At 50.6% G+C, this 25065-nt stretch overlaps 1 protein-coding gene across 7 annotated transcripts; it reads left to right on the top strand.

Annotated features, from left to right (window-relative positions):
• The first annotated feature begins 4686 nt into the window (after window positions 1-4686).
• On the top strand, window positions 4687-23929 carry SLX4 (SLX4 structure-specific endonuclease subunit). 7 transcript variants are annotated; one of them, XM_084760984.1, is made up of 15 exons: window positions 4687-5245; window positions 6807-7034; window positions 8360-8549; window positions 9624-9836; window positions 11593-11801; window positions 11927-12243; window positions 12529-12724; window positions 13101-13180; window positions 13961-14107; window positions 14751-14917; window positions 15637-17870; window positions 21376-21478; window positions 22065-22238; window positions 22368-22481; window positions 22845-23929. In XM_084760984.1, exons 1-15 carry the CDS (start codon window positions 4891-4893, stop codon window positions 23194-23196), a joined length of 5079 nt encoding a protein of 1692 aa, XP_084617110.1. In that variant the 5' UTR covers window positions 4687-4890; the 3' UTR covers window positions 23197-23929. The 7 variants fall into 7 exon arrangements, with proteins under 7 accessions (XP_084617110.1, XP_084617109.1, XP_084617108.1 ...); XM_084760983.1 differs by having other exon boundaries at window positions 22365-22481; XM_084760982.1 differs by having other exon boundaries at window positions 21379-21478; window positions 22065-22481.
• The last annotated feature ends 1136 nt before the right edge of the window (window positions 23930-25065 follow it).

The raw sequence follows: 25065 nt of genomic DNA, 5'->3' as shown, positions 1-25065 counted from the left end.
TGGCTGTGCTGGACTCGCTTTGTAGACCAGGCTGGCCTCGAACTCACAGCGATCCGCCTGCCTCTGCCTATCGAGTGCTGGGATTAAAGGCGTGCGCCACCACGCCCGGCTCCATGCCCTCCATTTCTAACTCTTCAAAGTCAAATATCCTCTTCACTCGCTGCACCCCTCCCCCTTTCCCCTGACCATATGGTCCTCCTATGGACTCTACTCGCCCTCTCCTAATTTGTGCACCAACCATCTGGGTGCTCCTCTTAACCTGAACTCAACGGCTCTCAAAGGCAGCCAGTTCCATTTACTCATCCAACTGCTGGGCCTGTCTGTCCACTAACGTCCAGTGAGCCCGGGCTACCCCTGCCACCTCCTCACCACGATCCACACCTCTGTCACACATCTTTATACACTGACTCACCCCTTGTCCCCAAGTCCTCGCCCTCCCACGACAGTGCCACTTTCCCAGCCTCCAACTGATCAACTCTAAGGGCTGCCTTCTCATGCTGACCCGACTCACCTGATGCCAAACACCCAGAGCCCTTCAACACACTGCACAAGTCCTTTCCCAGCCCCATGGGGGCTCCCATCTATGGACACCCACCGTCTCTTACAGGCTCCTCTCTGTGTCTTCTGCTTCTACTCCTCCACCTCCCTGGGAAGTCTCTCAGTTCCCTGGGAAGTCACCAGATCATCCGTCTTCAGCCCTCTAACATATTTTTCACAGGTGTTTTTAGGAGTGCATGGCGGCAACCAATCATCCACCACAGCTAGTAAAGTTAAAACTCTCCTCTGGCTACATGCAGTCAACCCGACCTTATGAGAGCCTGGTGATGGAGCCCAGCCCACTCCTCCTTTACTCCTCTTCTGAGGAAGTAGCTGGTGAGTGGGTGCATCACTTCCCCCTCTTTTTATCTGTCTAGAATAGCCTAAACGCCTCAGGTGGACCTAGAAATCGAGGCAGGAAAGTTGACCTGACTGACAGCACTCGTGGACACTCTGCTACAAGGCTCTATATACCTGGTATCTACCACATCAAGACTGTGGGGGACTGACCTTTACTGTCCTATAAAACCCCAAGTCCCCTGTGCTGCATGCGGGCTCTACTCCCTTAGAGAGATGGTGGTCCTTTTGTTCTTCTGATTAAAGAACAATTCTGGCTGGGAGTGGTGGTGCACACCCTTCATCCCAGCACTCAGGAGGCGGAGACAGGTGGTGGATCTCTGTGAGTTCGAGGTCAGGCTGGTCTACAAAGTGAGTCCAGGACAGCCAGGATGACACAGAGAAACCCTGTCTCAAAAAACAAAAACAAACAAACAAACAAAAAACCCCCAACAATTCTGCTTCTGGAGATGGCTGTCTTTTTCCTATTATTTCCAAGTCACCTCCATCAGTCCCAATCTAACAGTTTTAGATGGGTGTGGTGGTCCATGCTTTTAATCCCGGCACTCAGGAGGCAGGAGCAGGCAGAGCTTTATGAACCCAACGTTCAGAACTAGGGCTGAGAATGTAGTTTATTGTAGAGAGTGCGCCTGGCATAGATGAGGGCCCAGGTTTCCAGCCCAACACTAGCAAGCAAACATTGCAATCAAATGCGGTGTTATTGTGTAATTCCAAACCTAGGCTACAAATACATACATGAATGTTCTCAAGCGTTATTAATAAGAGCCAAAAAGTAGAAACGGGCTGGAGAGATGGTTCAGTGTTTAAGAGTTCTGGGGGTTCAATTCCCAGCACCTATGTGGCAGCTCACAACCATTCCTAACACGGTGCAGACATACATGTTGGCAAAATATCCATACACCTAATATAAAAACTAATAATAATAAAATGCAAAACACCTCTATGTCCATACACAGATAAGCCACACGTAGTATATGCTACAGCAGATTACTCAGCTACGAAAACAAATGAAAAATCCAGTCATGCAAGCTAGACAGACGAGGCCACGTATTTTATGATCCCATTTATATAAACAGACACACTTAGAAGATTCCGGGCGGAGGGGCGGGCTGGTGGTGGCTAGGGACTGACTGCTAATGAGAAGCAGCAGTTTCTGTTTGAGACCATAAAATGTTCTAGAGTTCGAAAGCGATAGATAGATAAGGATCTACTGAAGCAGACACTTTAAAAGGATTTCACAATAGCATAATATCTCTTAAGAAAGTAAAACACATGGTCTTCTCTCCAGATCTACTCCTTTAAGTGTTCCCAGTGTTATTTCAGTGACTGATCAAATGCTCAGCCCAGAAATCTACAAATTATAACCTCCCTGGCTCTTTTAACATTGTGTTAAAATCTTCAGGGACTCCGGAGGACCTCCGGGTGAAGCTGATTGACCTTTAACATGCCTTCACCAGGGTCTCTCCCGCTCCTGGGCTGCAGCAGCCAGGCACGCAGGCCGAGTCTGGTGCTTTCTCCACACGAGCTCCCCATGAAGGGATGCCACTGCCATTTTTTTTTCCTTTTAAGATTTATCTATGCATATGGATGTTTGTCTGCATGTACATCTGCACGCACACCACAGTGGGATATCGGATCCCATGGGACTACAGTTATAGATGGTTGTGAGCCACCATGTTGCTGCTAGGAATTGAACTCAGGGCCTCTGACCGTAGAGCCATGGCCCCTTCTACCGCACTTCTTTAAACGCGACAATCACTACCCTCAACCCGAGGCTCCTCAGGACTTTACAGAGCTCAGGCAGCCGCGCGCAGCCAGCAAACCGCCACTCCCGGATCGCCCCGCCTCACGTTGTCCGGAAACGCTCGCACCCGCAGAGGAAGACCGGAAGATGACCCTCGGCCCCTTTCCCACACTCGGATCATTTACGGAGTCTTGCGCACGCGCAGACTCTGGGCCTGCGCACAGCATTCTCCGCGCGCAAGCCTCAGGGCGCAGGCGCAGGCGCGGCCGGGCGGCTCTTGGTTAAGAAGGTGCGGTCGCTGTGCGGGAGGTAGGAGGAGCTCGGCATCGGGCTAGAGTGACCCGGTCGGGGTGGTGGTGCTGGGGGCTGTCACCTCCCGCGGTGTCCCCTCTCCTGCGAGGCCTGACGGCGTCTGTCTTATCAGCCTTCGCCGGCGGCCCGCAGTGGAGTGGCTGGAGCTGAGCTAGGTAGACAGGGGACAGCGCCTGCCGGGAGGGAGGTGGTGACAGTGCCACGGCCCCCTCACAGCCCGGCAATCCGAACCTTCTGGCTGGCTTTAGGACCCTCAAGACGTTTCCTCAGCCAGGCCCAAGTCCCCTTCTGTGGGTCACCTGTAGGGCTAAGCCGGGAGGGTCCGCCCCGCCCAGATCCATTCATTGCCTCCTCCTCGCCTCCTAGGAGCTGGCAGGCAGGCAGGCAGGACGCAGAGGAGGCACGAGCCCTCTGCCCTCTGGAAGCTTGCATCCTGGTGGGATCCCTTATGTCGTTTAGCAGATATTGGTGGAGCATCTTCCGACTCGATTGTCTAGAGAGATGTGGGGACTCAGCACGTGTGTGAGATTTACACACCTAGCACGATAAAACTCTGTTTGCTTTGCCTGATGTTCCAGGTAAACTGACCTCTCCCTTCTATCATTTCTCTTCACTCCCGTTGCACCAGACTCTTTGCAGGCCGTGAATTCAGCAGATAGCTGCCTAGTGTTTATTACAAGTTGGGTACCAAATAATCCAAAGAAAATACAAAGTAAATAAAGGCATATCTACTGATATGCTGAACTTCATTAACAGATAATTCGGTAAATGAAAACATGAAATCTGAACTGGGCGGGCCTCCTGTAATCCCAACGCTCTGGGAGGCAGAGGCAGGTGGATCTCTGTGAGTTCAAGGCCGGCCTGGTGTACAAAGTGAATCCAGGACAGCCAAGGCTACACAGAGCAACACTGTCTCAAAAAACCAAATCATACAAAAGCCGAAAACAACCACAACAACAAAAAGGAGGCCCCATACCCTGGAAGCACACTGCTCAGAACCTCTGCCCTGCTGCTTCAAAACTGGTCCTTACACTGTTGTGCCTGATTCCTTGCTCTAAAGAAAAGATGACCGTAGACTGTATTCCATACAATTGTTGTAAGGATTAAGTGGGTCAAAGACTTGGAAAGCAATTAGTATAGTGTCTGGCTCATAGGCATTCAGTCAATGTTGGGCACTGCAAATGATTATGAGCTGTGACAGATGTCGCCGTGACAACCATGTGCGCTACCACGGAATGGGGAGGGGCCCATGTGAAGGAGTCAGGGGTTCTTTTCTAATACTGCTGAGTTACTGTATTTGGGTGAATAGATTTCTGCCATTGGGTTATTTAGGGAGTGTGTGTGTGTGTGTGTGTGTGTGTGTGTGTGTGTTCTGTCGTGTGTCATGTGCTCTGTGCTGGGACATACTGTGGGACAATTATACTTCTGACCTGGCTGTATTCGGAGCCTTTCCCCATACTACATGCTCTTGTACCTTCCTGGAAGAAATGACATAAAATAGCAATAGCTGTCTAATTATACTTAGATGCTTTTGGTTTCCCACAGGTGCACAGTTAGATGAACGCATGCCCTTTATCACTGAGGAGAGCCTGGAGGACCATCCGATCACAGAGCTCACATGTGTTCTATCTCAGAGGCAGCCGCTGGACAACTGAACATTCTCTCACTTGTGAACATTAACAGAGGGAAGTTTTTAAGCAAGTTGTTTGACTACAGGTCCAAATTGAAGAAAGACATTTAAATCATTATGGAGAGGAAAACACTGATTTGTTTTGTGCCAAATCTCCAAGTAAACCAGAGAGAAGGAAAGCCCTGGTGAAGCGCAGGGGTGGGAAGGCCTAAGCGGGCTTCCGCGCGCTGTTCTCATCTGTGGACATGTTTCCAGATCAGTCCTCGCTCCCCTAAAGGCAGACCTGGAAAACCTTAAAACAGGTCAAGTGATGGATGAGTCAGATGAGGATTTCAAAGAACTCTGTGCCACCTTTTTCCAAAGGGTGAAAAAAAATACAACCAAAGAAGTGTCAGGAGAAAGGAAGAAGCAGACGGCCTCCAGTAACCCTCAGAAAAGAGGCAGGCTGAAAGGAGCCAGTCAGACTGCCACCAGGAGCAGAGCCCCTCAGGGCCTCTCAGAGAGGAGACCTCGAGTAGGCAGCCAGGCCCCTAGGACTAAAAAGCAAGGGGCCCCCACATCCCAGGAAGGGGACCCAGCTCTCCCTGTGAATGGGAGGGGAGGCGCTCTCGCTCCTGCCTCAGACCAGCCTGTGCTGTGTGAAAGAGCCCAGAGCACTCAGACAGGTAACCAGGCAAGACCTGCCAGATCTGGTTCCTGAGACAGAACCAAAGTGATGTGTGCTGTTGTCAACCAGGGCTCAGAAAACTTGCTATAAAAGGCCAGCGTGCCAGGTGTGGTGGCATATGCCTTTAATCCTAGCCCTTGGGAGGCAGAGGCAGGAGAATCTTTGCCAGTTTGAAGCCAGCCTGGTCTACACACTGAGTTTTTTTTCTATGTAGAAAGAGATCCTGTCTCAAGGCGGGGAAAACCCGCCAGAGAGTAAATGCTTTGCCATGTAGTTTGTGTTGTACCTGCAGTTGACCCTCATCTGTGGGATTCCAAGGCTGCAGATTTACACTCTGTCCAATAGTAAACTTTTGAGAAAAGAAATAGTCTACACTTAATAAGTCCAGTCTTGTCTTTGTACCCTAACAATACAGTAGCAACTATTTATACAGCATTTTCTTTATGTTGGGTACTACATTAATCTATAGCTGACATAAAGCACAGTGAGTAAATATAGATAGGACCCTGTTTAGAAGGGACTGGAAAGCCATCTGCAGGTTCTGACATTTGCCGGGACTCCTGGAACTGATCTCCCCTAGAGACAGAGTGATCGCTGCTAGAGAGAGACATCAGCATGGATGGTATTGAAGTGAATGGATGTCAATGAAACGTAATTTAAAAAAATATGGCTGGCCCTAGGACCATAGTTTGCCCCACCCTATATGTGTGTCCTTTGTGAGTTTTCTTTGAGTACATTTATAGCTCTCTGCTGAGCTGTCTCTGACTGTTGCTGAAGCTGACAGTAGTCACATTGGTGCCATCTGGATTTTTCTGAATTCTAAGGTGGGCCAGCCAGTTTGGTTAGGCTGAGGAGGCTTTCAGAGAGTGCACTACAGGTTGAAGTTCCCCACCCTGGCATCCTTGGCATCCTTAGCCATGTGCTTGACATGTCCTCTTCACACAGAGCTGGAAACCAGCCTTGCAAATGCAACACACTCTGCAGGCTCCTGGTTTCTGCTCCTAACTTTTCCTCACCTTCTCGTCCTTACTGTAGAAGAAAATTTTTTCTAGTATAGGTGTCGAGTCTCTCCTGAGTGCTGGTACAGGCTGAGCTCCTGGAGACTGCAGTACGACGCTGCAATGCTGCCCAGTGCTCTGGGCATTCACGCTCCCTTCGTGCAGCTGGTGAAAGCTCTGTGTGATGTGCACATGCATGCCTGCAAAATTGGCACATAGCTTCAGGGTTCCTTAGTCTCCGCTGAAGGCCATACATGATCTCGAGCCAAAGAATGGTCTAGAAAAGGGTGAATATTTGTCATAAAGTGTACAGTTTAGTGCTTTTAGTACATTCAGAGTTATGTAGCCACCACCACTACTACCTAACTTGAGAGCATTTTCATCACCCCCAGATGAACCCCAAGCTTATCAGCGATCACTGAACCCAGTACCCTACCAGTGATACGTCTCCATTGCCACAGTGAGTGAGTGAAGTCCGGTCAAGCCTGAACTGACTGGCAAAGGACCTTTTGGAAATTTGAGTCTAACCCATAGAACAAATGCTGTCTTCCTCCTTGCCAGAGAGTGCTCCCAATGGCGACTCCCAACCCCTTCCTTCCGGTTTCCCTACGACTGGTGTGCCAAGTCCTGCCAAACCCAGAGCCTCAGAGCTTGTTCTCCAACGGATGAAGCAGTTCAAGAGAGCAGACCCTGAGCGCCTGAGACACGCTGCAGAAGAGTCCTCTCCGCAGAGCTCACCGGGAGTAGATGTCCCAAGGAGCCCTCAAGAGGACGTGGTGGTGGACAACGGTATGGTGAGCATGTTCTGCTTTCTAAGATGAGTTACACTGTGTAGAAATCTCTGAAAGACATCTTGTTCACTTCATTTCTGTATGCAGCTTTTCTGATCCTTAGCTCACCACCTCACTGAGCCAGCCAAAGAATAGGATGTCCCTATAAAATCTGTTTTTTCTTTTGTTTTGTTTTGTTTTGGTTTTGGTTTTTTGAGACAGGGTTTCTCTGTGTAGCCTTGGCTGTCCTGGACTCACTTTGTAGACCAGGCTGGCCTCGAACTCACAGCGATCCGCCTGCCTCTGCCTCCCAAGTGCTGGGACTAAAGGCGTGTGCCATCACCGCCCGGCTAAACTCTGTTTTATTATCTTTAATTACGTTTACATATGTGTGTGTGTAGGGGTGTGTACATGGGAGTTTAGGTGCCTGAGGAGACCGGAAGAGTGTGTTGGATCCCCTGGAGCTAGATTATAGGCACTTATGAGCTATGTGACCTGAGTGCTGGGAACCAGACTCTGGTCTCTGCAAGAGCACTGTACACTCAACTCCAATGAGCTATCTCTAGCTCCCCGCTTCCTACTGGGCTTCCTTACATGGTCTTGCTCCCTCTTTTCCTTCCTCCCTTCCCATTCCCCTCCCTACTTCTTCTTATGAAATTATTCTTTACACAGTTTGTTTGTGTGGTTGCTTTTTAAAAACTACAGTAAGGGCTGAGGAAATGGCTTGGTGTGTAAAGTGTTTTCTGTGCAAACAGGAGGACCTGAGCTCAAATCCCCAGCAGCACACACATGTGCGCACATACAACATATACCAACAAAACAAAACAAAACAGCAAAAAGACATAAAAGAAATCTTCCAATAGGCCAGTAGCTCTCAACCTTCCTACGCTGCGACCCTTTCATACATACTTTTTTTTTTTTGAGCCTAGGGGTCTGTTCAGAAACATCACATGGGCCACTTTTGAGCTACGTCAAGACCAAAATTACTCCACCTTTTGGGCTGATGCTAAACAGAAGAGTCTTGCGTGTGGAAGGCAGTTCACAGCGTCCTGGTTCTTTTCTTACACTAAATAAGAGATTGGCACTAGAAAAGGCGAAGCTGCCGGACATGCAGAGTCCCAAGCTGGACTCCACAGAGCAAGCTTTCCACATGCTCCATGCTGCGCTGTGGGAAGAGCTGCCCTGTGTGCCTGGGCAGGGCCTGTCTGCAGGCGTGCAGAGTGCTGCTAGGTTTTAGTTTCTTTGTGCTCTTCTTAGTGTCCGTGATGTAAGAGTTCGAGCCAGGCGGAGAGGTTAGCAATCACGGAGGCTGTCTGTTTCATGGCTCTTGATGCTTCTCCACAGAGTGTAAGCCCAAGCTGCATGCCACAGACAGCGATGCTGCTATGGCCTTGGCCTTACAGCAGGAGTTTGGAAGGGAAAAAGTGTCTTCCCATCATGACAGCCTGGAGGAGAAGGGGTTGTTCTTCTGCCAAATGTGTCAGAAAAACCTCTCAGCAATGACTGTGACACGGAGGGAGCAACATGTGAACAGGTAGGAGCAGCAAGGGTTGTCCGCTTTTCTGTGTCAGTGACCAGATGCCAGTACACCTGCTAGCCCCAGTGGGCATCTTGACGCCTTGCATGGTGCGACCACCTCAGCATCATTAAGTATCTCTTTCTCTAATGAACCGCTGAGATAGAATCCTCATGATGTACTTCATCCACTCCAGGGCACAAGTCACAGGGCACAGACGAAGGGAGCCAAATGATGACACTTTCACTCCAGTTAGACTTTAAAGAAAAAAAAAGCTTTGTATAGTGCTGGTGAGAACTAACAATCTCTTGAATCTTGGCATGAGACATTTGAGGAACTTGGACAAGAAAGAATTTAGGAGCATGAGGATTTCACCTCAGTTTTGGATTATTTTCATCCCTTCCAAAGGGAATGTCTTAACCCCGGAAGTTACCATCAGTTGCCTCCTTCCTTACTCTCATGACGACCGTGTCCCAGCTGTCTTGTCTCTGGATTGCGTTCACATATGTGTAGTCACACAACATTTGTCCTCTTGTGTCCATCCTCCACTTACCCATGCTTTCAGAGCTCGCCTGTGTGTTGTGTGTCAGTATGTCGTCCCACCATCCCATTCTGTTCAGTGGCTAAAATAGTAGCCCATTGTCTGGATAGAGCAGAGATACTTAGGCTTTCATCCATAGCTAGACACTTGGGCTTCCTCCTTGTGGATTTTGTAGGAGAGCTGCTGTGAGCATGTGTTTCATGTTTGAACACTTGTTTTCATTCCTTGGGAGTGGATTGCTGGATTGTAACATGCCTCTGTGCTGATACGTCCTCAATCTCCCGCCCTCTCTTTGGTTTTTCCTTTGCTGTCCTAGACTCGCTTTGTAAACTAGGCTGGCCTTGAACTCAAGCGATCTGCCTGCTTCTGCCTCCCAAGTGCTGCGATTAAAGGCGTGCGCCAGTCCTCAGTGTCTTTAGCTTCCTTTGCTAACACAAACCCAAATTTAGTGTCTGAGGCTGACTGCCAGGGGACTGCAGGGTTTTGGGGAAGCATTTGCTACTGTCCTTGTTACCTGAGAGGGTGGTTTTGTATTTACTGACATCCTGCAGATGCCTGGATGAGGCAGAAAAGGCACGGATATCTGCTCTGCCTCAGATCCCTGATTGCCCAATATGTGGTAAGCCATTCCTCACCTCCAAGAGCCGAGCCAGTCACTTGAAGCAGTGTGCAGTGAAGATGGAAGTGGGTCCCCAGCTCCTGCTGCAGGCTGTGAGGCTGCAGACAGCTCAGCCCGAGGTGGGCAGCGGCCCCCAGGTACCCAGGTAAGACAGACAAAGGGAGCCAAATGATGATACTTTCACTCCAGTTAGACTTTAAAAAAAAAAAAAAAGCTTTGTATAGTGTTGGCGAGAACTAACAATCTCTTGAATCTTGGCATGAGACATTTGAGGAACTTGGACATGGTCAAGAAAGAATTTAGGAGCGTGAGGATTTGGCATGCACACGGGGCCATCCATCCACGCAGAGAACCGCTGCTTCCTTGAGATCCTTCCTGCGATGTTGCCAGGCCCACAGTCCTGCAGTGGCCACTCTAGCACATCCAAGAATGTGGGTGTGTAGCATGTTTCTATATTAGTGTAGCTTTATTTTCATGCTATTCATGTCCACTTATTCGGCACAGTTTAGAGATGACAAGGCAGAACTATAGGACCACATAGTCTTCTTTAAGAATCCCATACAGTGTTTTTGTTCATGTTTAGCCCCACTTTTTACCCTAAGGTGGTATTTTTTTTAACTGCACAAATTAAAGCTTATGTATTAAGATAGGAGGTTGCCCTAACAGCTGGGCTGTGGTCCTCAGCATGCAAGCATCAGGGGATCAGCTCTGTTCACTGAGCCTCAACTTTACAGGGAACAAAGGCAGCACGGGCACAGCTGAGGTCAAACAGGGCAGAGGAGGTTCTTCAGCCAGGGAGTCTGTGTACACTTAGCACATCCATACCAGCATTGTAGGACAGGAAGCCTTGAGGCTCTAGAGTAGACATCTAATCTTTTGCTTGTCTCACAGAGAGTAAACATGTATAAAGATCCTTCCAAATAGTGAAACTAGACGTACCTTCTAGAAGGCTGGTGAATAGAAACTGAAGGAAATTGAGCATCCTCAGGGGACTCTGAATCTTCTGTAAGTGGGCTTTGGAAGTTCCTCTACTAAAACCAAGCCTTGGGATTTGGGTTTTGGGCTATTCAGAACTTCATGGACAGAGCACACATGCAGGTCTGAGTATCTTCTTGCCCTCTGTACTCCTTACTTGTTTTCTCCCAGCCCCAGCTCTGCCTGAGGCACAGGGTACAGCATCAGATTGCTTGTCTCACATAGTTCCTGGCTACTGGCTAGCTTCCCCGAGAGTTAGGGATTGTTGACATCTTCCATGGAGTCTCCAATTTGACCAGCGTCCGGGGAGAGTGTGAGCTTTTGCAAAAGCCTGAGTTGGGACAACAGCTGCAGGGCAGGCCCTCAGAGTTGCTTCCCACCACACCTTCTGGTCCAGCTGCTGGGGCTTACTCAAAAAATAGATTTTTCTTTCCAGCTAGAGAGACCTTCACGTAAGTCTTCTGTAAGGCAGAGAGACAAAGCAGCTTAGGGCAGCTGGTTTGAGCAGCAGAAACTGGGAGGCTTTGTCTTTGGGGCCAGAGATAGAGGTGCTACTGTAGTCCTGAAGGAAGGAAAGGGTCCTTTGTGGCCAGGACTGCCTTGGGGGCATCTGAAGTTTCAACAGGCAGAACTTTTTGGGTACAGAGAGCCTACTTGGAGCTATAGACTCCTAGGATTTGGCAACATCTAGGTTTGTAGGAACCACTGGTGGCCAAGACAGAGCCCAGGCTCTCCAGTGTCTGCACTGTGCTAAATTTCTAGGTTTGGATCAAATGAGCCCACAAGAAATAGAATCAGCACAGTGAAAGCCAAAGCAGTTGCTGCCTATTGCAGTGGGGCAAACACATCTGTCCCCCGTTTCCTGTATGATAGCAGAGGCCAGGGTCGAAGGCACCCACTGACCATTCTCTGTGGCTACCTTTTAGTTTCAGCAACCATGTTGGAGGTTTGAAACGGAAAGGAACCACCAGCAAGAAGGAGCCGCAGAAGAGGCGGAAGGCTAGTAAGCCCGAGGCTCCGACTGAAGATCTGCTGTTGGCCATGGCTCTGTCTCGCTCTGAGATGGAGCAGGGTCCAGCTATGCCCTCACTCAGACTGGAAAATGCATTTTCGGAGAAGATAAGGCTAGGAGCAGGTATATGCGGCTGGAGCAGAGGCCTGCGGGAAGCTTGGTGCCGGGTCGCTGGCTGGGAGTCAGGGCTGCGTCTGGGATAAGTGGTCAGAGGCACTTCGGACTGAGTCACTGCTTTTTCTCTCTAGAGAAGAAAAGTCGCAAGAAGAAACCCCCAGTGTGTCCCCCACTGTTGTTAACCCAAGACCTTGAGACCACAAATAGACAGATCGAGGATCGCGTTGCCCAGCTCCTATCAGAGGAAATGGAGCTGTCCTGTACCCCACGACTTCCTGCCAGCAAGATTTTTAAGGAAGAATTGGAACATACAGGCTGGCGAATGCAGCTGCCTAAAGGAAGGCAGAATTTCCTGTGGGAATGCAGTGCCCTCCCAGGAGCCTGGGCTGAGGAGGCCTTCTACACAGTGGGCCTGTTTCCTCCAACTGGGTCCCAACGCCATACCAAGGTGAGCCCTGCTCCTCCTAGTACACATGTGGATGGGCCTTGGGTAGTACCTCACTTCTCTCCTCAGTAGCACGTCTGCTGAGAAAAGGACTATGGCTCCCCAGATTTAGCACATTTCTTGTTTAAAATGTGAAGTCCAAGCCCATCTCTGCACAGCTCCTAAAACATGTCTGAGATAGAAACTTGGAACCATGTCCTGTCTAGCTGTGCATGTATTGGGTGGCTGCAGCAGAGATGGTGTTGGTGACAATAGCCACATAGTCACTAGCTTTTCAACTTCTTTCAGGAACCTGAGCTACCACTGGAGCTGCCCGAGCAGCGAGAGCCAAGTTCACAAAGGCCACCTGCTTCCCACAACAGCTCTAATAACCAGCTGCTGTCCCGCAGCCAGAGGGAGTGTCAAGCCCTTCAGGACCTTGTAGACTTGGCAGTGGAGGGGCTGAGCTCTAGCCCCTGGCCCAGCAGTCTGGGGGTGCCCACAGGTGAGACACCGGGCGGGGCATTGGGCTTGCCCACTGCAGTGTGAGGTGGGGTGGGGCTACGGCCTGCGCTGCTGTGAGGCGCTGTGCTCTTCTGGGGTTTAAAGCGCTTTTGTGGTTTTCCTCAGAGCTGAATGTGATACGGAACATATGTGTCTCTCACATTCTTCCTTAGACTTTAGCCAAAGACAGAGTTTCCTGGGCTGGTTTTATCTGTCTTACAATCCTTCTTTTTCCCTATTCAGCAGATGGGGAAAAATAACTGGGGGACGGTCGCTTTAAGCGAAGATGTCCTTAAATAACATGTTCGGCCAAGCCTGGGGTTGGCACTGCCTGCGTGGGAGGTGACATCCCTTTGATCTGTACATCCTTCTCTCAGGGTTGGACTTGGGACCCAGCAACCTTCCATTGACGGGGTTTGTTCTGCCATCTAAGAAGGCGAGGGATGACAGTGCCTCAGTAAGTATGAAGGCTTCTGGGCCACAGGTCGACTTGTCCAGCTGTGCCCTGGCTCTGTGGTAGAGCTGAGAGTCCCAGGCCTCCGTTCTCCCCTCTTGGGTCATTGTACAACATCTTCTGTCGTTGCTCTGCTTGGACACTGGAGGCTTCCTAAGCAGCCAGTCACCGGCGCCAGCTTTGTTGAGGAGTCCAGAGATCATAGCCTCCCTAATGACTGCCTCATTCAGGCATTTGTTCTGCGTGCTTGTTTCCTAGTGTCCTTCATCCACTAAGGACTCATTGTATCCTTTCTGTGTATGATGATGGGCTGAGCTCCAGCTACCAACCCAGCATACTATGTTGTCAATGAAGGGGCCTCGGAAGATGGCTGTTCCATAAAGTGCTGTTCCATAAGTACCCTCCTAGGCAGAGGGCCAGCCTGGTGATGCTCCTGCATGTAGCTGAGAAGTATCGGGTTCCTGAACAGCCTTTGCATCAGGCTGCCCTAAGACCCAGGTGTACTGCTGTGTGCAGGCAGTGCTTAGGAGCTGTGAGCATCTGCCTTTATGTACCAGTGTCGTCCCTGACATAGAGCACCCGAGAAAGAAGGTAGCATTTGCCATTCTGGTTCGATGACGTCTTTAATGTAACCCAGAGGCATAACCTCATACCTCATGTGTGCACACCCTGAAGAGGAAAGTGTGGTCCTGGCTCTTGGCCTGCCCTAGCAACCCCCTCTCGCGGGTTGTTAGCAGAGCAATAGAGGGAGCTGACAAGCATCTTTTCCTCCGCCCATTGCAGCTCTCTCTTGGGTTTCTGGTGGCCGACTTTGGGGCCATGGTCAACAATCCACACCTGAGTGATGTCCAGCTCCAGATTGACAGTGGAGAGGTGCTTTATGCCCACAAGTTTGTGCTGTATGCCCGATGCCCACTTCTCATCCAGCATGTAAGTGCACAGAGTGCTGCTGGCCTGCCCCTCTTCCCCACTTCTTTTTTCCCCAGAAAGGAAGTTTTCCTCCTTCCCCACCCTTGTATTTCTATCATTGTGAAATCTCCTGATCTCTGTCTGTCTCTGTCTCTGTCTGTCTCTGTCTCTGTCTCTCTGTCTCTCTGTCTCTGTCTCTCTGTCTCTGTCTCTGTCTCTGTCTCTCTCTCTCTCTCTTTCTGTCTCTCTCTCTCTCTCTCTCTGAACATGTGATCTTGCCTTAGTCTCCTAAGTACTGATATCACAGGCTTGATCCAGCAAACTGCTCAATCTTTGTCACAGAGTTCTAGACACAGCAGTATGGTACTATCATCTGCAAATGTATTGGGCCATATTCTTCTCTATCCTGGGACTCATGTAACCCACAGGCCCCAGGTTGGACATGCCTAGAGTCTGATACGTGGACCAGCAAGTGGAAGCTAGCCTGTTCCCTAAACATTCATCCTGGTATGATTTTTGGAAACAAACATCCTGACTACAGAATCTGGCCAAGAAAATACACAGACTGCCCTTTCCCCTCAGGCTCTCAGGCTGTCTTAGAGGCGAAGGACAGACCACTGGTCACTCCAGCCTATCATAAGCCTTCTGTGTCCTCCTCCTTCAGGTGAATGCTGAAGGCTTCTGTGCGGAAGAGGATGGGGACCTGACTCAGCGCATCCTGCTCAGTGACGTGAGCTGGGAGGCCGCCCATGCATTCCTCAACTATCTCTACGTGGCAGATACTGACGTGCCTCCTGGCCTGGCTCCCGAACTGCGTGCTCTGGCCCTAAGGTGGGATTATTCTGACCACACACGCCACAGCCTTTAGAGCTGGTAGTGTGGATTGGGAGATGGACATCGCAAGGCAGGCTGAGCTGCCAAAATGTCAGGGCTGAGCCTGTCAGAACTTCATTATAGCTTTTAATCACAAGTTTATGCCAGCAGCAAACCCTGAACCATGCATGACAGTTGGCTAGATTGCATGCTTGCAGGGGTGCTGAGAGCTGGGTAGAGAGAATTACACTTGGCATTGCAAGATGGTGGCTGGTGGCCGCAGACATAGACGCTGCATGTAGCCCCTTGATTGTCTCCACAGGAGTTACTTAGAGGTGTCCAGGCATTCCTCTTCACAAAGCTTGAACACCTTTGGCTGCTCACTCGTGCCAGGATCTGCCTTGCTCAGCAGTGGGGATTTGAGATGTTTTAGGGCCTTCCGATAGGTGGTCGACCTGGCCCGCCGACAGTTTTGTCTGCTGTGGCTTTTCTCAGGCATAGTGTCTTGAGTGACTCCCGGGGCAACATGTGCTGCCTGGTTTTGCAGCCCTACCAGCTCCTGATTGCCCACTCAGCCCGACATACCCTTACGTTCTCAGCAGCGAAGTTAAAGTGATATCTAGAGCTATGACCAAGTGTGTCCCTAGACAAGGAGAAAGGCCACAAGAGGAGCATCCGGGTTCCCCTTCATGAGCTCTGCTCTGGCCTTCGGTGATAATTTATATCTCCTGTTGCAGGTTTGCTGTGAGAGATCTTGTTCAGCTGTGTGAGCAAGTGCCTGTCACGGACTTAGAGGGAGAGCAACAGGAGGAGAAGGAAACTGAGAATTGCGAAAGCAGAGCAGAGCATTTCCAAGAACTCCTGAGGTCAGTGTGGGCAAATGAAGAGGAGGAAGCGGAGACTTTGCTGAAGCCTGAGGTCTGCGAAGAAGATAGAGAGAAAGTGAATGAAGCAGAAATGGAGGAAATTTATGAGTTTGCAGCTACACAGAGGAAGCTGCTCCAGGGGGAACGAGCAGCAGACACAGATGAGGACACGAGCCAGTTCAGGGAGGACGGTCCAGTGTCTGAGCCTACCCTGCTAGGTGTCCCGAGGAACAGACAGTTAGAAGATACAGAACAAATGGACTCAGCTGGGCTAGAGAGAGAAGAGGCCCTAGCCAGCTGGGAACCTGAGAGAGATTCCATCCCACTCCAGGGCCAGGGCTCAGACTGGGCAGACAAAGCAGAGATCGAGGACACACTGAGGGGGACAGCAGACCACCCCAAATCCTGCAGCCCACCTGAGAGCCACCAGGTGAGGAAGAAAGAATGCTCACCTTTTCACCCATCCAAGGCCCATGACTACAAACAGCTCTTTGTATCAACTCAAAGAAAATCATCTGAACTGTCACAAATAGCAATTGACCAGGAAGAGCAGAGTGGCCCTGTTAGGGAGAGGCAGGCAGAGATGGCCTATCCACCCGCTCTGCACCAGACAGCTGTTCCACGCCCCTGCTTCCTCCTGTCCCAGTGCCCTGTGGGTGGAAGTCCCAGCCAATCACGGCTTCACCCATATCACCCAAGTAATTTGTCCCCATCAGTGTCCCCGTCCCGCAGTACCATTTCCAAGATGGAGTCCCCAACCTCACTGTTTCCAGCTTCACCAGCTAAACAGAGGATGGACAGGAACATTCTCATGTTACCAAAAGAACCGAGCCACCAGAAAGGCAAACAAAGTAGTCCCATGTTGGGACACAAAAATAGGGGCATCCTGATTTCCCCAGCAAAATCTCCACCCATTGACCTGACCCAGTCGGTTCCTGAGCACTCGAGCCCTAGGGCCCCGGACTCTCTGCATTGTGTGAAGAGAGAAGATGAAGTTATCCTCCTCCTGGACTCTGATGAAGAGCTGGAGGTAGAGCACACCAACACAAGGCTGGTTTCTAAAGACTCCCCAGAAGGAAGCAGAGTTCCAGAATCTAGCCCCAAGTCCTCTGAACTGTTCTCAGTCATTGATGTTGATGAAGACCAGGGACATTTCGAAAGCCCGCTGAAGAGAGAGGCTGAGCTACAGCAGGAAGACGGCGGACTGCTGGGAAATCCGTCGGCTACGGGGAGGAAAGAGATGCCCTGGCTGTTCTGCAGCCAGAAGAACAGCCTGGATGAGGACAGCACTACAGACACCTCCTGGCTGGTGCCCGCCACCCCGGGGGCCAGCAAGAGCCGCGATTGCTCATCACAGACCCAAATCAAAAGCCTTAAGACCAGGACTCCATCAGATGCTGCTGCTCAGCAAGCACCCAGGCCTTCCTTAGGATGTAGGGCTGGGCCAGAAGCAGCCCAGAAATTCTCAGTGATCAGACCACACACACAGCCTGCTACTCAAGGGACCGCTGACGGTGGAGGACACTACCCTAGGCGCTGCAGGCTCTCCTCTTCACAGCCATCATGTCCTGTCCTTGATGTTACCACATGGTCCCAGAAACCCTCATCATGTAGGCCGTGCCTGCCAAATCAGGCTGCAGCCGATGAGGTGGTAGAAGTTGGGGACAGTGATGATGAGCAGGAGGTGGCTTCCCATCAAGGAAGCAGCAGCCCTGTGCCAGATGGTGACCCCCCAGGTCCCATAGGTGACGACTCCTGGCATGAGCCCCTCTCACCAATTCCAATTGACCACATGAATCTGGAGCGGACTGGCCCCCTGACCACAAGCAGTCCCTGCAGGCAGACCCAGGATGCTCTGTATGGTGGTGACCCCCACTCCTCAGGAGTCCTGGGTGCCACCCCCATCCGAGGAAGCTATTGTGCTCTAAGAGAGTCTCAAGAGCAGTCCTCACAGGCTGGCTCTCCTGGGAGCAGCAAACTGAGTGTCCTTAGCCCAGCTCTGTGGGATGACTGGGATGAGGAGGAGCGACACTCTCCAGAGGCTCTACCTGTGGCCCAAGTGCTGAGCACGAAATCCCGGGAGCCAGACAGGCCGGAGACACCAAGTGAGTGGCTGTGAGGCCCAAGAGATCTGTCTTGTACTGTTTACACTAAGGGGCTGTGGAGGTCTAGGATGGGAAGCTGAGCTAGCAATGCTCAAGGGCTTGCTCATCTGGGCAAGGCCCCTCCCTTTGTCCTCCATACTCTCCTGTCAAGTAGAGGGAGAAGTGGCCAGCTCCCTAGGGTATTCTAGTAAGTACCTGAGCAGTGAGTCCACATTCCCTAAGCCTGCCTGGATCGCACCAGATGCAACGGCTCTTTCTGTGAACCACTGATCCAGCACTCAGAGGTTATAGCTGTCAGCAGACATCCCAGTTGTACGTGAAGATGGGCCAAGTGCGGTTCCTTAAAGAAGCTAAGTACATGGGCTAAGGATGCAGCTCAGTGGCAGAGCACTTACCTAGCACATATGCGGCCCTTGAACTCAGTCCCCACACCACATGATCACAGATGTTAAATATATCATAAACCTGGGTATGGTGACGCACCTTTAATTCTAGCACTTGGGAGACGGAGGCAGGAGGATCAGAAGTTCAAAGTTATCATCAGCAATATAGCAAATTTTACTCTGTCTTAAAAAAAAAAAAAGAAAGCTGAGTATAGTGGCGCATACCTTTAATCCCAGCACTCTGGAAGCAGAGGCAGGCAGATGTCTGTAAATTTGAAATGCTTTAGGCTGGTGGTGCACAACTGCAGTCCCAGCACAGGACACCGAAGCAGAATCTCAAGAATTCATAGCTGACCTGAACTACACTACACAACCAGGTTTATCTTAAAAAAGAAAATACATTTAGGGAGATGGTTCAGTCCATAAAGCACAAACATGAAGGATTAAGTTCGTTCAATCTTCAGACCCCGTATTAAAAGCCAGGCATGGTCTGCTGGGCGTGGTGGTGCACAACTTTAATCCCAGCACTCAAGAGGCAGAGGCCAGCCTGGTCTACAAAGCGAGTCCAGGACAGCCAAGGCTACACAGAGAAACCTTGTCTCAAAAAGAAACAAACAAACAAAAAGTAGGCCAGTGTACAGTGCAATGCGTAGCTGCACAGCGAGTGCTTAGCATGTGGGTCAGTCACCCTGCACCAAACACACAGTGAGGAAAGCGTGTGAGAGCATGGCCCCTGGCCCTACCCCCAGGTGGAAGGACGTTACCTCCCATGCATTTCAGCCATTCAGGAAAGCTGAAGAGCCTCTGCCTGGCAGGGAGGACAGTAGCTCTGCCCCACCGTGAAGTCACATAGCCACCCTGGGAGGGAGTGTAAGCAGCTACCTGCTGCTTCCTTCCTAAACTCCCAAGGGTACCGGGCTGCTGACACACTTCAGAGAGCCCCGTCACCCCACCACTTCTACTACAGGGGGCACCTGCCACACAGATTTGCATTTCTCATCAGTTCCCAGGCAACACTCAGAACCACTACAGGAGACTTGAGACCCAAGTGCTTTGGTCTGAGTCTGAGGCAGGCGTCAGGGACTTCCAGGCAAACTGAGGTGACAGGAAATAGACTCCAACTTGCACACAGTCATAAAAGGGAGGATTGGCTAGTCTCATTTTCCCACCAGTTTTTTGTTTTCTTTTTGTTGTTTTGTTTTCAAGACAGGGTTCTTCTGTGTAGCCTTGGCTGTCCTGACTCTCCTGGACTCACTCTGTAGACCAGACTGTCCTCAAACTCACAGGGATCCATCTGCCTCCACCTCCCAAGTGCTGGGATTAAAGGCGAGTGCCACCATGCCTGGCTCAGTCTTTTGTTTTTGTTGTTTGTTTTTATTGTTGTTGTTTTGAGGAAAGGTCTCCCTCTGTGTTCCAGGCTGCGCTTGAATTTGTAGTAATCCCCCTGTCTCAGCTTCCAATGTGCTGGAATTACAACTGTGAACTTCTACCCCTGGCTTGTGGTTGTAAGCAGGTAGAGTTTGGTTTGGTTTGGTTTAATTTTTTGAGACAGGGTTTCTCTGTGTAGCCTTGGCTGTCCGGGACTCACTTTTGTAGACCAGGCTGGCCTTGAATGCACAGCAATCCATCTGCCTCTGCCTCCTAAATGCTGGGATTAAAGGCTGCACCACCACCTCCAGGCCAGCAGGTAGGGTTTTGCTGTTTGTTTGGCTCAGACTGGAAGTTGAGGTAATCTTTTTGCCTAAACTCAGTTTTGTACCGCCACACCTGGCATCTCCATTAATTAAAAAAAAAATTTTTTTTTTTTTGAGAAGGGTTTCTCTTTGTAGCCTTGGCTGTCCTAGACTTGCTTTGTAGACCTGGCTGGCCTCTAACTCACAGCAATCTGCCTGCTTCTGCCTCCCAGTATTGGGATTAAAGGCATGTGCCACCACACCCAGCTCACTTTTTTTTTTTTTTGAGACAGGGCTTCTCAATATAGCCCTGGCTGTCCTAGAACTCACTCTGTAGACCTAGCTGGCCTTGAATTCAGAGATCGCCTGCCTCTGTCTCATGGGATGGGATTAAGGTGTGCACCACCACCACCACCCTGTCCTCCAAAGAATTTTTAAGAGGACTCCTACAATGTATGACCTTTCATAACTGGCCTCTTCACTTAGCACAGGTTTTTCAAGGCTCATCTGTGTTTCTTTATTATACTGGATAATATCCATCCATCCATGAGTGGGCATTTGGGTTGTTATGACTAATCCTGCTTTTTGTGGACAGAAATTTCGTTTCTGGTGTAGTTAGGTCCAGGATTGCTGGGTCATATGCTAGCTGTGGTCAGCACACCGCCCCCCCCCCCATCCTGCTTTATTTTACATCCCCACCAAGAATCATGTGAGGTGAAGATTCCAGGTCTTGCCATCCCTGCTAACACATTCATGTTTTCATCCTCGTGGCCGTAAAGTGTTACTGCACTGTATCTTTGATACCTGATGGCTCATGATGCTAAGTGCCTTTTTATGACTTTAGTGGCCATTTGTATGTCTTCTCTAGAGAAACACTTGCCCCAATCCTTTGTTTATTTATGGTTATATTGTATTTGTTGTTGTGTGTGTGCATGTGTGCAGTCAGGAGACAGCTCTGGGTGTTGGTCCTCTCCTTTCACTGTGTGGGTCCCAGGGATGCGACTGAAGTTATGAGGCTTGGGGATAGGGAACATGGCCACTCCCCAGACCATCTCACCAGCCTGCGTTGTCTTTTTATTGTTGGACTGTGAAGTTGTGCTGTCTAAGCTTGAATGTGCTCAGTACTGCCAACTGTCTGATGCTGTCACTGCATCCGCATAGTAGGATAAAGAGTCAGGATAGTCTCTAATGGTGGACCAGAGCACGTGCTGGGCTGTTGAGCCAGGAGCCTGTTCACCACACACTAGTGTTGTGCACATGGCACATTTCTTCACAGTCGCTGTATACTGCCTTCCCACGGGAAGAGACAACTCCAAGTGGTGAAGGTGGCTGTCCCTGAGCACGATGTTTATTGGGGTCTGTCATTTCCCATGGTGACACTTCAGGTCTAGAAGTGGTGGCAGATCCATCCTCTCACACTAAGTCAGGTGCTTCTCATGTTTTGTCCAGAAGGTGCTAACCGGAAGAAGAACTTGCCTCCCAAAGTGCCTATAACTCCAATGCCAAGGTATTCGATCATGGAGACCCCAGTGCTGAAGAAAGAACTGGACAGGTTGGTGATGTTCTCAAGGCTTTCTCTTGGGTGGTCTCCTGTCTTCTCTTAGGGGCCCAGCAAGTAGAATGGCCCCACTCCTAGCCCTTCGGGTCTGGGACATGCAGCGGGCTCTGAGCCTAGGTCCTCCTAGTTCTGCATTCTGCTCCTCGGAGCCGGTGTGCTTGCGAGAGTAGCATGGATAGCTGGGCTTTTCTTAACTCTTATGAGATGTGAGCTCCATCCAGAAAGCTAGCCAATGAGACCCATGTGGGTCCAGCTCGGAAGTGAGTCTCCGTGTTTCACGATGGTAGAAATGGAGCCCTAGCCATGCCATCCACTATCACGTGCCAACCAGTGCTGCTCTCCAGCTTAGGTGCTTGACGGAGTCATTGCTTCCACTGTCGCTCAGAACACTGTGTGAACATCTCTGATATGGATGGCCTTTAGAGCAAGCTTAGTTGGCAGATGGTCAGCTTTGCAGGCTCCTGAAAGTCAGGCCTCTTAGATTTCCATCCAACAAAGCTGGGCATCACTTTGCAGAAGCAGCAGAATGTATTGATAAGCTGCACTGTTGACCCTGAAATTCACCTGTTTCCACATGCAGGTTTGGAGTCCGTGCTCTGCCCAAACGCCAGATGGTTGTAAAACTGAAGGAGATTTTCCAGTACACTCACCAGACCCTGGAGTCAGACTCCGAGGATGAGATTCAATCCTCCCAGATACCCCCAGAGGTACCCTGTGGCCAGGCACCTACCACTGACACCTGCAAGTCTTCAAGGTCAGGAGGCTATACCCAGTTCAAGGCCACTGCAGGGCTTGGGACTCAAAGATCCAAGGGCCCCAGTCAGAGCAAGAGCCCTCAAGATCAAGGGAGACAGCTCAGTGAAAGCATTTCCCACCCAAGCAGGTTGCAAGCTGGGGAGCTGCCTTCAGGCCCTGATGCAGACGCCGAGCTCCCAGCCTCCCAGGAATCCCTGGCTACCTCTGTGGATGGCAGTGACAACTCCTTTAGCTCTCAAAGGTAATGGAAGCAGCAGGGCCAGTCACATCATGTGTCCTCTAGGTGGTGGGTCTGAAAGAGGGCAAAATCATGTGTCCAAAAACCCAACGATGTAGGAAGCCCACCTGGTCTAACAGCTCCCTCCCTGAGTCCCCCAGGTATTTCCTTATATGCTTGCGCCTTCTGGCTAGGGGTGGGGGGTTGGGGGTGCAGATCCCACCTAGACCAGGAACCAGGAACCACAGAGACCTGCAGGATGCCATCAAGGAGTCCTGTCACGTGCCTGGTCCAACAGAACCTTGGAAGCACTCCTCCCCTCAAAGGGGCTCCTAGGCTTGGGGCCATAGCAAAAGGGTGTCACGGAACATCACCTGTTGTTTTCAGTTCCTCCGGGGAGTTTGGAGCTGCCCTAGAGGCTGCAGGTGAAGACAAGGATGAGGAGGAGGGGGTCAGCGCATCACAGGTAGCCATCCGGACCGCAGACACAGAAGAGGCAGTGAGACGCTACATCTGCTCCAAGCCTGCCCTGCACAGGAAGGTACTGACCTACCAGCCTCTCGAACTGGCTGAGCTGCAGGCTGAGCTGAAGCAGAATGGCATCCCTGTGGCCATGGGCAAGCTACTGGACATCCTAGACGCTCAGTGCATCACCTTCACAACCGCTGCAGCCCGAAAGGAGAAGCTGAGGCGGAAGAGACGGCAGCCTGTGGGCAGAAAGAGAAAGGATCAGAAATGACAGGCCTGGACCCAATAGCTACCTGCCAGAGGGCCTGAGCACCTGGTGCCAGTCAGGCCTCCACAGGTGTGTCGTAGGACATGAGCCTGTGCCTGTGCAAAGGACACTGACCCCAACATACTTTCTCTCCCACTCTCTACAGCTCTATGTTGCTCTTGGCCTGAGAGCAGACCCTCCCTCCCTCAGTGCCAATTTTTCTCCCTTTGGCCCAACCAAGCAGGGTCTCCATCCTGTGTGTTCTTGAGAGGCAGTGGGCCACACCAACTGACCAGGGCAAGACCCAAGCCTTCTTCGCTTGGCATTCTGTGTCCACCACACCCAAGCTGCCCTATTAGTATATTCTGGCATGGCACTAGATGCAGCCTGCCTTCTAACCATTCAAACCAACCCAGCCACCACGGCCGACCAGACACCCGTGGGCGGCCTGTACCACATCATAGGTGCTCTTCTGACCTGGTGCCTGCCCAGATGCTTTGTCACTGTCACCAGCATTCTCCAAGCAGGGCTGTGAGTGGGGCCCAGCACAACTATGATGATCCCCAGAGTAAGCATGTTCGTGGGCTCCTCCCATGTGTTAAGCCTCCTTGACCCAGTATGGACCCTGGGGAGGGCCAGGAAAAAAATACAGATGTTTGGGTTTCCACAGCCTGTGAATGTCGTTGTGTGTTTTGAATACAGTGAAGTTGTTTTATATGATGCGTAATAAACAAAGAAGGCTTTTAAAAAAAATAAACCTAGATGCTCCTTTCTGGAAAATCATGGGGAACACACGGTGAGTGTGGGCCCCACTGACCTGCCGCTTCACCGGTGCCTTTGCACGTGCTCTAATCTTGGGGCGCCAGGACTTTTTTTACTGCCCACTTATCTACAGTTCCTCGGTGACAGGCATAGATACTCTTTTCTTGCTTAGCACACTCACTATCTGTGTTCACACTAATGGTGCCCTCATAAGCACTAACTCCAGCTGCTGCTGCTGCTCAGGGAAGCAGGCCAGGGACACAGTCTCACTAGGAGTGTCACAAGTACCAGGCTGGTCATGCTGGACCTATTGAGTCAGCTTGCCTTGTGAACACAATGGGTGCACAGCACTGACCTACTACAGGGAAACAGCAACCAGCCATTCTTTTTCGGCTCGGTGGCAGAGTGCTTGCCTGGCACACCTAAGGCTCTGGGTTCAGTTCCCGGCACTACAAGAAGAAGAAAGCAAAGCATCCTTGGGCCCTGAGGGTAACAAGGACATACTCCTGAAAAGGGTGTGAGCTGATCTTAGAGGCCAGCGGTGTTTGAGTAGATGAAAATGAAGCTTTGCGGAATGTGTTCTGGTCATGATCAAGCAGAGAGCAGCCAGTCCCAGCTCACGACATTCAGGGCAGGCAATTAGAAGTCATGTGGAATATTCTATGTTCATCCGTCCATCCACCTACCCATCCATCTATCCATATTTATTTATTGAGACAGGGTCTCACTGTGTAGCCCTGGCTGTCCTGGAACTCACTATGTAGACCAGGCTGCTCTCGAACTCACAGAGATATGTTTACTTCTGCCACCCAGGTTGCTGGGATTAAAGACGTGCACCACCACACTAAGGCTTTGGCATATTTTAAAAGGTCCCGTGTTTCTCCTGTAAAAGGCTTGATGGAATCTTCCCCTTAGGCTGGACTGGTTGAGGGAAGAAAGATGGAGTTGTCAAGACAGAAGACTGACAGGTTCTCACCACCTTAGCAGGGTTTGTGGTTGGGATGTGCTTTGTGGCCCTCCCTAGGGAGAAGCTGGAAACCCTCAGAAAATTCCTATGACCTGCTGAATGACTCCAGGTTGTCCATTTTAAGGGAAGAGTTTAGAAAAATTAGGCAAGAGCTCTTGTGTGCC

This window comes from Acomys minous (genome assembly GCF_964271855.1).
Source record: "Acomys minous genome assembly, chromosome: 16".
NCBI classification, from domain to species: domain Eukaryota; kingdom Metazoa; phylum Chordata; class Mammalia; order Rodentia; family Muridae; genus Acomys; species Acomys minous.
The sequence above is the reverse complement of the archived record's forward strand: the minus strand, read 5'-3'. Positions and strand labels throughout refer to the sequence as shown.